Source organism: Malania oleifera, chromosome 1 (genome assembly GCF_029873635.1).
Source record: "Malania oleifera isolate guangnan ecotype guangnan chromosome 1, ASM2987363v1, whole genome shotgun sequence".
Lineage (NCBI taxonomy): Eukaryota > Viridiplantae > Streptophyta > Magnoliopsida > Santalales > Ximeniaceae > Malania > Malania oleifera.
The window spans coordinates 7270254-7284183 of NC_080417.1; the positions used below are offsets into that span (position 1 = coordinate 7270254).

General features: G+C 38.1%; 1 protein-coding gene across 2 annotated transcripts in view; it reads left to right on the forward strand.

Moving 5' to 3' along the window:
* Positions 1-1013: 1013 nt before the first annotated feature.
* LOC131144643 (thioredoxin-like protein AAED1, chloroplastic) overlaps positions 1014-13930 on the forward strand; it is a 29487-nt gene continuing 16570 nt past the window's right edge. For both annotated transcript variants that reach the window (XR_009133863.1, XM_058093410.1), the window contains exon 1: positions 1014-1595. Coding sequence is in view for 1 of the 2 variants with exons in the window: in XM_058093410.1 (XP_057949393.1) it covers positions 1272-1595 (324 nt within the window). In the remaining variant the exon portion in view is untranslated. The remainder of the gene's footprint in view (positions 1596-13930) is intronic.

Genomic DNA, 13930 nt, shown 5'->3' on the forward strand with positions numbered 1-13930 from the left:
TTAGACATTATGATTGAAAAATAATAAAAGTATTTTTTAATTGACTTTATTATTATTTTTTAAAATTTATATATATTTTTATTTTAATTATATTTAAATGCATATGGTCATTTAATTTTGATTTTAATTTAAAAGTGTATAAAATGAATAATTTAATAAAAAAAATTATTTTTAGATATTAAAATTTCAAACAACAGGTTGTCAAAATAACTGTAAATTATAAAATTTTATTTTTTAGTTTTTTGGCAAATACTTGAAAATCGACAATAAAAACATAAAACAACATAAATAAATACATTTTTATAATCTATTTTTTCATGGTAAAAAAATAGAAATAGAAAAAAGCAAACAATTAGAGTTATTAAGGGCTTGTTTGGTATCGTTACTGTTTCCTATTTTTTGTTTTCGTTTCTCTATAGTGAAAAAAAAGATTATAAAAACAGGTTTATTTATGTTAGTTTTCTATTTTTGTTTCCAATTTTTAATTGTTTGCAAAAGAATTGAAAACTCGATTTTATAATTTTCATTTGTTTTGACAACTTATTGTTGGAAATTTTAATATTTAGAAATATTTTTTTTGGAATAAATTAATCATTTTATACACTTTTAAATTAAAATCAAAATTAAATGATCAAATAAATTTAATATAATTAAAATAAAAATATACATAAAAATTTTAAAAATAATAATAAAACCAATTACATAATACTTTTACTATTTTTCAATTGTCATGTTTAATAAAAATTTTATTGTAAAAAGATTTTTTAAAGTAGAACAATTAAGTAAATAAATATAATAAAATCAATTTTTATTATAGTAATTTTTTAATTTATTTTTTGTAATTTTATTATTTAAATATTTTGATTTAAAATGGAAATAAATAATTTTTAATTTATATAAATTTTATAAATATTAAGTAAACAGAATTTTTATTTTTTATTTTTTATTTTTATTTTTTATTTTCGTTCTTCTAATTTTTGATTTTTAAGAGTCACACCAAACGACCTGAAAGAGCCAAAACGGTCCCCCATCAAACAACTGGCCTTCATCCACGTGTGCCTGCCTCCGACAAAAGATCTCTGAGCGGCGACTACTTTCTTCCTCTGAAGTCTGAATCTTCTCCCGTTCCTCAAGCTCTGCTCTGCAGTATTGTGTTCACAGCGAGAGCCAATTACTTCTCTGCAAAGAGAAAGCAGAGAGGTGTGCAGGCCAGGCCGGCCAACTGCTTCGGATTTCAATCATAGGGTTTAGGGACAGATCAGCGTCAAGCCATGGCTCTGCTGATGCTATCATCGCCACCTCAAACCCCAGCAGTGCTTCAAAACCCTCTTCCTCATCCTTCCTCCCCATGGCGATTCCCTAAAGGTCCCTCTTTCAATTCACCTGCTTCCTCCGTCTCTTCGACTGCCGCTGCCCGCCGCTCCTCAACTTCATCGACTGATCGGATTTGGAGCGGCAGATCCCGCCTCGTGGCAAGAGCAGCCGCTGCTTCCGAATTTGAGGACAGCGTCGGCGACGCCCTCGCCGATGTTGCCGTTTTCACCGCCGCGGATGGCCAGCCCGTCCTGTTCAATAATCTCTGGGATCAGAACGAGGTGAGATCATCCTTGCTTGATTCTTCTAATTGGTCTGTTTTGAGTTTTGAATGTTCCCAATTTATGGTTCTTTCGTGAACATATTTCGGGCATAAGTTATCCGTGCAGCCGTGCCTGCTAAATGGTCTAATTATAATTCTAAATTTATTTTATTAATTTAAATCCACTGATGAAGGAGATAAACTTTCACTGTGAATGAAAGACGCTAGCTTTTTATTCGACAGAGATATGAGCCTGCTTAGAGTCGACTGATCAAAATAGGGTTAGAATAAATATGAAACATGGTCGCTTTGATTTTCATTGCAGACCAAAAATTAAGGAGTAAGTACTTCAAATTTGTTTGTTGTTAGTTTCATCTTCCGCCATTAAATTGCATATGAACCAATATCACCAGTCATATGTTGTTGTCATCATTACCGAACATTTTAGAGGATTGTTAGTGTTGTTGCCAAAGCTTGTCGCATCATCTAAGATGCTTCGCAACTTGTTAGGAAGGATGAAAAGTGTGACTAGGGAGGCCCTAATGGCCTTTGGTGACCTCTTTGATGCTTAAGTAGTAAGAGGAATTTGAAAAACAATGCATAAAGAATGAACTAACCCCATTGTGAGAGGGGAGGCTTTCTTTCATGCCCATCCTTGTTGCTTGTGCGCCACATGGTGGGCTTTAGTTGTTCGTCTCTCAGTTGCCTTTAGGTATGGAGAAATAGTGCCTTTGCCAGGTGCAAACCACGTGGTAGGCATTGGCTATTCATGCCTTAATCGCCTTTGATTCTCCCATGCCATTGGGTATGATAGTTCCTTTGCCTTCACGAGCCAAACTTGTTCAGTACATTATGCTCACCAGTCGCCTGTGACTGCTAGTCTCGTGGGCATGGGATGGTTACCATCTTGTATATACTAGTGTAGGTTTATTTTTCAAAAATAGTTTTGTTCTACGCTAAAAAAGAGATTATGATTCCTCGGACAAATAGATGTTTCCTAGTGCCAATTGAAAATTGCATAAAAAACTTTTTAGAGGAGGGTGAGTGGTCATCAATTTGTAAAACTCACTAGTCATTGTAAATGTGTTTAGCCTACTTGCTTCCCTCACTAGGCACATATTGTTAACAAATATATTGCTTTAATGAATTACTTTGCTTCAATGTTTACCGCTTGCTTATCATTGCTCTCATGAATTGCTTAGTGCTTCCGCTTACATTTCTTTCAATGACAATGAAAATGTTCTATTAATAAATCGTGATAAATTTTTGTCTGGCTAGTTAAGTAAAAGTGCTTTAGTTAGCGCTGCAAAACCCTTCACAAAAGTGTGAAATACTCAGCCCGTGACACGTGGTATTAGAGCTCGGTTAATTCCTGTGTGAATTCAGTTGTTTTCGTTGTGGGATTGGGAAGCTTTGGTGAGAGACCATGCCAACTGATGTTAAGAGAATTAGGGTGTTAAAAGCATAGGTTGAGATGACATTCAACAATGTGGCCGTAGAGATGGCCCAAATTTCCAAATGTGTTGATGAATTGGAAGGATCTCAAAAACATCAACAAAGTTCCATGGTGGAATTGTTAGAGGACTTTCATGATATTGTAGAGTCCTTGCAGTCTAAGATAGTTGATTTTACTGTGAAGGTGAATGTGATGGTTCTTGTTATGGGAAACTTTAACACTCTGGAGTTTAGTAGGACCAAGGTACCAAAACCTAGAATGTATGGGGGTGCCTGTGATGCCTAGGGGTTGGAGAACTTCTTGTTTGATATGGAGCAGTACTTTTGCGCTATAAGGATGGACTCAGAGCAGGTGAAAGTGAATACTATGACTATGTACTTGTTCATGATGCTAAATTGTGGTGAAGTACCAAGTACGATGACATTGAGAATGGACGTTGTGTCATTGGTTGTTGGGTAGACTTGAAGAGAGAACTCAAGATTTAATTCTTTCCATAGAATGTTGAGTACAATGCTAGAATAGAACTGAGAGACCTCAAGCATATTGGGTCAATCAAAGAATACGTGAAACAATTTTTTGCTTTTATGTCAGATATTCGGGACATGTCAAAGAAGGACAAGTTGTTTTATTTGCTTGAGTGGTTGAAACTGTGGACAATAACAGAACTTCATAGACAAAGAGTTCAAGATTTGTCTACCGCACAAGCTGTTGCAGAACACTTGACTGACTAGGTTGGAAATAATTCTGCTTTGTCCAAAGAGAGCGCATGGATGGAATCAGTGAAAATTCTTTCAAGAAGGGCAGACTCAAAAGCGGAGGAGATGACAGTAAGGCGTCAACTTCAAAGAAAGTTTCGTCATCTCGAGCATCCAACCACCCAATGGTAAGGCTAAGATTACATGCTTCTTATGTCGAGGTTCTCATAGAGTTGTTGAGTGCCCTCACAAGTCATTATTTAATGCCTTACAAGTTTCCATTGCGGAGGGGCACTAGAGGATGATAAGGATGAGGAAGATACTTGGAGGATGGGTGCAATGTGGCTAGTGAATGCATTGGAGAGGCAAGCAAAAGAACCAAAAATTATACAGACAAAAGGGTTGATATTTGTGGACTCGAGGATCAATGGGAAGAGCACATGTGCTATGGTTGATACCGGGGCTATCCCTAACTTTGTTTCACAGGTAGAAGCAAGGAGACTTAACTTATCCTTGGAGAAGGATTCGGGTTGCATGGAAGCGGTTAACTCTACACCCCTACCTACTTTGGAGTGGCTAAACAAATTACTTGGAAGTTTGGGCAGTGGGAAGGACATGCGAATTTCATATCTGTGCCATTATATGATTTTCAAGTCATTCTTCAAATGGAATTCTTAAGGGAGACCAAGGTAGTGCTAATGCCTTTTTTTGGTTCCCTTTGTCCGATGGGAGACCACCCTTGCATGGTGTAAGTCGTTGTGAAGAAAGGTGACTATGAGAAGTTCCTTTTTGCCATGCAACTCAAGAAAGGATTGAGGAAGGGGGAACAAACGTATCTAGTCATGCTGGTGGTAGATGAAGAAGTAGGCTAAGAGTTGGTGCCTATGACCATCTATGCTGTGTTGGATAAGTACAAAAAGGTGATGCCAGATAAGCTACCTCATAACTTACCTCCACGACAGAGTGTGGAGCATGAGATCGAGTTGTTTTTAGGAGTTAAACCATTTGCTAAGGGGCCGTATTGGATGACACCGCTGGAGAAGGTAGAGTTAAGAAAGCAACTTGATGAACTGTTGGAAGTGTGATATATTCGTCCTTTCAAAGCACCATTCGGAGCACCGGTGTCGTTTCAGAGGAAATATAATGGAAGCATGTAGATGTGTGTAGACTATCATGCACTCAACAAGGTGATAGTGTACAACAAGTATTCTATTTCGTTGATTGCCAATCTATTTGATTAGCCGAGTCATGCAAAGTACTTCACCAAATTTGACTTGAGGTTAGGTTACTATTATGTGAGAATAGTTGATGGGGATGAACGGAAGATAACTTATGCAACACGGTATGGGGCATATGAGTTCTTGGTGATGCCATTTGGGTTGACGAATGCGCCTGTGACGTTCTGTACCTTGATGAACCAGGTATTTCGTGAGTACCTCAACAAGCTTGTCGTGGTATACCTGGATGATATAGTTGTCTATATTTTGCTGGAGGAACATAAAGAGCATCTACGGTAGGTGTTGGACAGGCTAAAGGAGAAGAGTTTGTATGTGAAGAAAGAGAAGTGTTCTTTCGCTCTGTGAAACATAAAATGCCTTAGCCATGTGATTCAACAAGTTTATATAAGAATGGATATGTAGAAGTTAAGAGCCATTCAAGAATGGAAGATCCCAATGATAGTGAAGGAGTTGCATTCCTTTCTTGATCTTGCCAATTATTATAGAAAGTTTGTTGAGGAGTACTTGAGGAGAACTGCTCCTTTAACTGAACTGCTAAAGAAGGGTTAGGGGTGGAACTGGACAACATGGTTTTAAATCGCGGTAGGGGGTAGCGTAATGTAACGGTAATGAGTGTAGCGGAAAGCGGAAGTTACATAACAGGATTTGGGTGTAAGGACTGTGAATTTTTTTCATGCAAACACAACCTTATGCATATTAGTATATTTGCATTTTTTAAGCTTTTAACCATTCGTAGAAAGCATTTGTGTATCTTGGATCCTTTAGGTCAACTAATTAAGTTGTTTGGTGAGGGCAAGAAATTTACATTTGTTTTAAACCACCATTGACAAAAAATTATGAGTGGGTGTTTGTATTTATATTTTTTCATTATTCTTATGTGTGATAAATTAATTAATAAAACAAAATCTGTTTATCAACTATATTAATCTATTAAACCCATAAGACATGAATAAGATAAATATACAATAACTAGAAAAGAAAAGAAGCTTGAAATTGAAAAATATAGAACATAAATATTGAATTGCCAATATTATTAAAATAAAATATTTTTTTAGCAAATTAGTATTATCACATTATATATATTTTTGCCATAACAGTCCTATGGTGGTTACGTAACAACTGTAGTAGCCTTTACATAATGGTCGTAGTCTATAATGGCTGCTGCGGGCGTGATTTTTCGTCCCACCGATCTCGCAGTGTGTAATGGTAACAGGAACCCCAAAAAAGGTTACGTAACGGCATTGCATAATGGTTGTGGCCATTATTTAAAACCATGTTGTGATAGAGAAGTACTAGGGAGCCTTTGAAGTTTGATGACTTGAAGGATGCCATAATGAGAGATTCGGTACTTGCTTTTCCAAACGTTATAAAACCCTTCGAGGTACACAAAAATGTATCAATTACACCCTTGGAGGAATCTTGTTACAGGTGGGACATCATGTTGTGTGCGTACGAGAGCCGTACGCTTACTGAAGCGGAACGGAAGTACACAACTTAGAAGAAGGAGATGCTAGCGGCAATCCATTGTGTTCATGTGTGGCGACATTACCTACTTGGGTTGAGGTTTGTGGTGAAACGAATAACTTACAACCTGTTTGGTATCATTGTTGTTTTTTGTTTTTTGTTTTCATTTCTCTGTAATGAAGAAACAGATTGTAAAAACGTGTTGTTTACGTTGTCAGTTTTCTGTTTCTGTTGCCGGTTTTTGGCTGTTTGTCAAAAAACTGAAAGCAAGATGTTATGGTTTTCAGTTGTTTTAGCAACTTGTTGCAAGCAATTTTAATATCCGGAAATAGTGTTTTTGGATTAAATTAATCATTTTATGCACTTTTAAATGAAAATTAAAAAAATAAATGATCATATAAATTTAAATATAATTAAAATAAAAATATACATAAATTTTTAAAAATAATAATAAAGCCAATTACAAAATACTTTTACTATTTTTCAATTGTTATGTCTAATAAAATTTTTATTGTAAAGTAAAATTTGAAAGTAGAACGATTGAATAAAATAATTATAATAAATTTATTTTTATTATATTATTTTTTTAATGTGTATTATTTGTAATTTTATTATTTTCATCATATTTTTGTCATGTTATTTGATTTAAAGATGAAAATGAGTATTTTTTAATTAAGTTTCAAATTTGTATTAGTTTTATAAATGTTAACCAAACAGGTTGCTGGTTTCTAGTTTTTAGTTTCTATTTTTGGTTTTTGGTTTTTGTTTCTGGTTTCTGTTTCCCTAATTTTTGACAGTGATACCAAACGGGCCCTTAGGTGTTAGCCACTTCTTTACATAGTCAAAGTTATCACCCAAGTAGAGCTAATGGTAGGAATTTTTGGCAAAATTTAATTTCTCATTTGAGCACAAGACCCCCGCCCGGGGGGGGGGGGGGGAGGATGAGCCAAGTTGTAGATGCGCTTAGTAGGAAGGCTAAGCTGGAGGCCTTACAAATGGTAACACACTTGACGTTGAGTGTAGTTACCATGACGATGCGGAAGCGCATCAAGGAGAACTTGGTCAAAGATCCAGTTGTCCAAAACCTCATGAAGCTGACAGAAGATGGCAAAGCATGCTAGTTCAGGATGGAAGACAGATTATTGATGACTCATGATAGCCACTTCTTTGTGCCACAACCTGGATATCTGAGAAAGACATTGTTGAGAGAATGTCATGATACCATGTGGGTCGAACATTGGATGGCAATGCACTTTGGTGTCACTTGAGGTATTATTAGCCGCGCACGCATGATGTGGTTGATTATACCCGAACTTGTCTCACCTGCGAACAAGACAAGGTGGAGCGGAAGAAGGTTGCTGGACTGCTGGAGCCCCTACTAGTACCAACTAGACTGTGGGAGAGTGTTTCACTGGACTTCATCACCAACTTGCTTAGAGTGGGAGATGCAAGGTCTATGCTTGTGGTCATATACATGTTTTTGAAGTATGATACTTTCATACCTGCACTGAAATACTGTTTGGCAGAGGAGATGACACAACTGTTCTTCAATCATTTTGTGAAATATTGGGGTGTTCCCTAAGATATTATCAGTGACCAAGAGACTCTAGATTCACTGGCAACTTCTAGACATAATTTTTTAGAATCCTTGATTCACAACTTGACATTTCTTCAAGTTGTCGTCCATAGACATACGTACATACGGAGAGATTCAACAGGCTACTACCTACCCGAGTTATCATCCACAAATGGACGGACGGACGGAAAGATTCAATGGGCTGCTATCTTCTAGAACAGTACTTGCACCATTTTGTCAATGCCAATCAAAAGAATTGGGTGCATGACTCAGTTATGTTTTAATACCCAAAAGAGATCAACCATCAACAAGAGTCCTTTTGAGCTTGTTATAGACCAGCTGCCGCTGTTATCGCACATAATGGACAAGCCATACAAGCCAGCAGCCATTGTTACCACACACAATGGACAAGCCATATAGAGGAAAGAGTCCTAAAGCGTACATCTTTACCAAGGAATGGAGACAGAATGCAGAGATCACTCGAGTCTACTTGAAGAAAGCTTCAAAGGGGATGAAGTGGGCACATTAGGGGAGAAGACTGTTGCATTTCAACGTGGGTGACTTGGTGCTTGTTAAGTTTAATCCTGAACAGATCAATTCACTACGAGGATGAGATAGGAGACTTCTTCGTAAATATGAAAGACTAGTCCCCATCTTGGCTAAAGTTGGGAAGACTTCTTGCAAGATTGACCCTTTAGCTTGGATGAAAGTGGATCTTGTGTTTCATGTCAGTTGCCTCAAGCCGTTCAATGCCGACATCGAAGATCCTAGTAGAAGTCAGTCAACCAGAGCATTAGTGAATATAGTGCAACTTGACAGATGAGAAGTTGAAGTCATCCTTATAGACAGAGAGTTCACATCCTCAAGGAAGAAGCAGCACGAGTTCTTAGTGAAGTGGAAAGGCCTTGGAGATGAAGAAATCAATTGGATTTCTGCAGAAGATATGAAACCATTCCTGGACAAAGTTGAAGAGTACCTAGCATCAAAGTCTACAAGGATGTCAATTGCATGAGTGGGGGAGCGTCATGAGCCAAGCTTGTTTAGGGCATTATGCTCGCCTGTGACCGCTTGTCTCGTGGGCATGATATGGGTTATCATCTTGTATATACTAGTGTAGGTTTATTTTTCAAAGATAGCTTTGTTCTAAGCTAAAAGTGGGAGTATGACTCCTCGGATAAATTGATGTTAACTAGTGCCAAAGTGAGAATTGCATAGACAACTCTTTAGGGGAGTGTGAGTGTTCATCAATTTGTAAAACTCACTAGTCATTGTAAATGTGTTTAGCCTACTTGCCTCCCTTGCTAGACACGCATTGTTAATAGAGTTGTTGCTTTAATGAATTGCGTTGCTTCGATGTTTATTGCTTGCTTGCCATTGCTTTCATGAATTGCTTATTGCTTTCGCTTACATTTCTTTCAATGACAATGGAAGTTTTATGTTGGTAAACCATGTAAACTTTCAGCTGGCTAGTAAAGCAAAAGTGCTTTAGCTGGCACCACACAACCCTTCACAAAAGTGTGAAATACCCGGCTTGTAACATCATGCATAGGCCTAGGGTAGCAAACGAGTCGAGCCACTTAGTGCCAAGGTTATTAAAATCAGTAACCTACATATGATCTCTAAGATGATTTGTGGGATTAGATTGTAAAATTGGATCAGAAGATTCTACTAAATACATTGATAAATATGAAAAATGCATTTGTATATTGTTTTTTCTTTTAAATAAATTTATATGATATAAAACCTACAAAGTTGGCTAATAAGTGTTGGAGACTCAAGAAATTACAAGTATCTACTGTAGGGCCCTTATATTGCAAAAAGAAATAAGATGAAGTTTTCAAATTGTTCCATTTCTAACTTAATCAAACCGGCTTATATAATAAAAATGAAAAAAAAAAAAAAAACGTATTTTTTTAATAAAAATTAGTCAAGAAGCAACATATAACGTTAATATGCATTTTTATAACACAAGCTAAACGATCAAGTTAGCTTCTATCTTAAATGTCATTATCCAAGCCATCATTTGTCTCATTAGTATAGCTATGACTTCCTTCGAAGCTCTCTCTTTTTGCATTCCTAGGGACCCTGGAGCTTTTTGCAATCTCTCTCATCCCTTTGCAGCTTTCTGTCGTTGTTTCACTGCTTTGAGTCGAAGCCTTAGTCACTTGCAACCACACTCTCCTCCCCTTGTAGCAGTCTATTGTTGTTCCCTAGTAGCTTTATTGTTTTTTCGTCGAAGCACTAGAGTCCATCTTGAATCTCTCTCGTTGATCCCTTGCTTCCATTCAAAGCTCTCTCGTCTCAAACCTTGGCTTTAGCCTCTTCCTTGTTTAGCTACAGTCCTTCCCGTGCTCTTCCTCTTTCCGTTATGCGATGAGATGGCAATTTGGCCATCTTCATTGAAAGGAAGTTCTTCGACTTAGCTTTGATGGTGAGAAGGTTGACCTCCTTAGGGTTACTGAAAATTGCAAGGGTAGGAGTGTCTCCATTTTTCTTGATGTGGGTGAAACCAAATGGACCCTTTTTGTCCTGAAAGAATTCTGGAGCTCCCTTAGCATCAGGCCTTCTTCTTGGTTTTGATGTTGGGGTCAAAGGAGAAGACGCTACTGCTCCAACTTAAAGATTATTGTTTTGGCAAGTTCCTTGCCCTAATCGAAATCAATGAAGGAGGCTGGAGTGGGTAATCACCATTCCGAAGGGTCTTGATTTGAATGGTTGGTCTAAATTTTGCTCAGCTGCAAAGAAGCTAGGTTGTAGAGTGATCCCTAGCATTCCAGCTCCTTCAATGGTGTCTTTTCTGTTCTAGTTGAGCCTCCCCGCTGTTCCTAGTAGAAAATATTTTCTGTCTCTCTCAAAGGTTGATTGTGCGTGCCTTCACTGTGGGGGGCTATATCAGGTTTTCCATCACCAAGTCTTAGTCATGAGGACATGTGTTCCTTCGATCAAGTTGTTTGTGAGGCTGGTAAGGTTCTTCCCTCCAAAACTTCTAGCGACAATGTTGTTAGTCTTTTACCTTGTGCAAGTTTCAAGGAGTTGGGGGCTTGTCTTTTTTTGAGCCCCTCTTGTTCAAGCCCAAGTGGTTTCAGTTTTGGTCTCCCTCTTTCTAGGCCCCCCTCCCTTGCTCTGCCTGTTAAACCTGGCCTTCACTCATTTCTCCTCAAGATGTGGCCTTTTCGATTCTTTGGACTTGTAGCAAGTTCCTTTTGGGTCTTCTAACTCACAACAAGTCAAGAAAAACACGGTGGAGCAGGCTTGGCTTGTTTTGGATGGCGAGCCTCTCATTCCAGCTTATGAGGTGGATAAGTTAGCAATCGTCCCTACAGGCTACAGCAGCCACAAAGCTGTTAGTTGTTGATGACAGCTCCCCCTTCTCTGCCTTTAAGGGAATTAAATGAATTAGGCCTTGGTAGCACCGATTTCAATTTGCAGGTGTCAAATTGGGTGCTTTGCAAAATGAATTTGGTAAGACTATCACGGTATCCTTCGAAGGCTTCGAAGAAAGAGTAAGGCGGTTATTTGAGGAAATTGAGAAAAAAAATAAGGGAAGGCTCAATTTCAGGGAAAAAATTGCATGGCAGAAGTTGCTTAAAAGGTATAAGTAGAGAATTAAAGAGACTGGAATGCTCGGTGAACTATCACAAGTTAGGAGGGTATTCTGATGCAGGAGAGGCTAGAAGTAGATGGGTTGGTGATCTGTTCCTATTTTGAGGAAGTTAATCTCTTGGAATATAAGGGGAATAAATGAGAAATCAAAAAGATCTGCAATCAGATTATTCCTCAACGACTGGAAAGGGGATGTTATTTGCTTTTAGGAACAAAGTGAATTCCATGGATAGAAAATTGGTTTATAGTTTATGAGGAATTAAGAATTGTAAATGGATGCGTTGAATAAAAGGGCAGCCCAGTGCACAAAGCTCCCACGTAAGTGGGTCCGGGGAAGGGGTGGACCACAATTCTTGAAGTGGCTTGGAGTGAAGCAAATCTAGGGCTCTTTGTTTGAAGGAGGGAGCTAAAAACACCAATTTCTTCCATTGTGTAGCTAATGTGCACCGAAGATTCAATATGATAACAAGAGTAGAAATGGAGGAAGAGATATTGATAGATTGGGGGGGGGGGGGGGATTCAAGTGTCGCATTGGCAACTTTTTTAAAACCTTGTACACAGAAGCAGAGTCTTCGAGACCAATAGTTGATGGTATTATGTTCAAAAACCTGAGCCTCTCCATAGCCCGGTAGCTTGAGACTTGAGAGGCCTTTTGAGGAAGTGGAAATTATTCGAGCCCTTAAGAGTTGCAATGGGGATAAAGCGCTTGGTATGGGTTTAATATGGATTTCTTCTAAAGGTACTGGGATTTTCTCGAGCAGGACATCATTGGGGTTTCCGAAGACTTCCATAGAATGAACAATTTTGTGTCTAGCATGGTTTTGATCGTGGTAGCGGGGTAGCGTAATGTAACGGTAACAAGTGTAACCGGGAAGCAGAAGTAGCGGATGTTACATAATAGGAAGCGGGTGTAACGACTGTGAATTTTTTTCAAGCACACACAACCATGTGCATATTAGCGTACTTGCATGTTTTAAGATTTTAATCCTTCTTCCTTTAGTTCGACTAACTAAGTTATTTGGTAAGGGAAACAAGTTTACATTTGTTTTGAACCACCATTGATAGAAAAATTATGTGTGTGTGCGTATTTATATTTCTCATTGTTTTTATCTATGATAAATTCTTATGTGCGCTAAATTAAATAATAAAACAAAATGCATTATACACTCCATTAATCTATTAGACACATAAGACATACAAATAATGCAAATATAAAATAACTTAAAAACAAGAAGGTTGAAATTGAAAAATAATTTTCCGCAACTTCCCTGGACCCCGCATACGTGGGAGCTTTGTGCATCGAGCTGCCCTATTTTTTGTTTTCATCCTCATAATAATCTTTCCCCCCCTCTTGCCACATGGTATATTGAGAATGATTTATGAAAGAAAGGGGAAAAGTGAGAAGAAAAAGTAAAAAAAAAATAAAATTTTTGGCGTAATAGTCTTGTAACGGTTATGTAACGGCCGAAGCGGCCTTTACGTAACGGTCACGGTCTGTAACGTCCGCTACAGCCGTGACTTCTTGTCCCACCGATTTCGCGGTGTGTAATGGTATCGGTAACTCAAAAATTTGTTACGTAGAGGCGTTACGTAACGGTCGCGGCCGTTATTTAAAACCATGGATTGTCTAGTATCCACTCAAACTTTATCTCTTTGATTCCTAAGAAACTGGGGACTTGCAATATCAAAGATTTTTGCTCGATCAGCTTGGTTGGCAGCTTATACAAAATCTTGTCCAAAGTCCTAGCAACCAGGCTCAAACATGCAAACTCGGAAGTTGTTGGTAAGCACCAACATGCCTTCATTGTAAGTAGGCAAATCATGGATGCTACTCTGATTGCCAATGAAGTTGTTGATGCCTACATTAAGGAATGGAAAAGAGGAGCAACATGTAAGCTGGGTATGGAGAAGGCTTTTGAGTTTTGACCGCATTACCTGGAGTTTTTTTCCTGTACATTTTAGAAGAATGGTTTTGGAGAATCTTGGTGCAAGATGGATCCGGCAGTGTATATCAACACTGTTCTCTTTGGTTCTGGTTATGGCTGTCCTACTGATTTCTTTAGATCATCTTGTGGTCTATGGCAAGGTGACCCCTTTTCCCCTCTTCTATTTATCGTGGTCATGGAAGTGCCGAGTCTTATGATAACTAGTGCAAATGAAAGGTGGCCTTCTAAAGGGTCTTTGCATTGGAAGGAACATTGATTCCATGGAAATCACCCACCTCCTTTTTGTAGATGACACTATCACTTTTTTGTGAGGATGAGCCGAAGCTAATTATTAATCTTAGATGCATCCTCCTTGGTTTTGAAGCGGTTTTAGGCT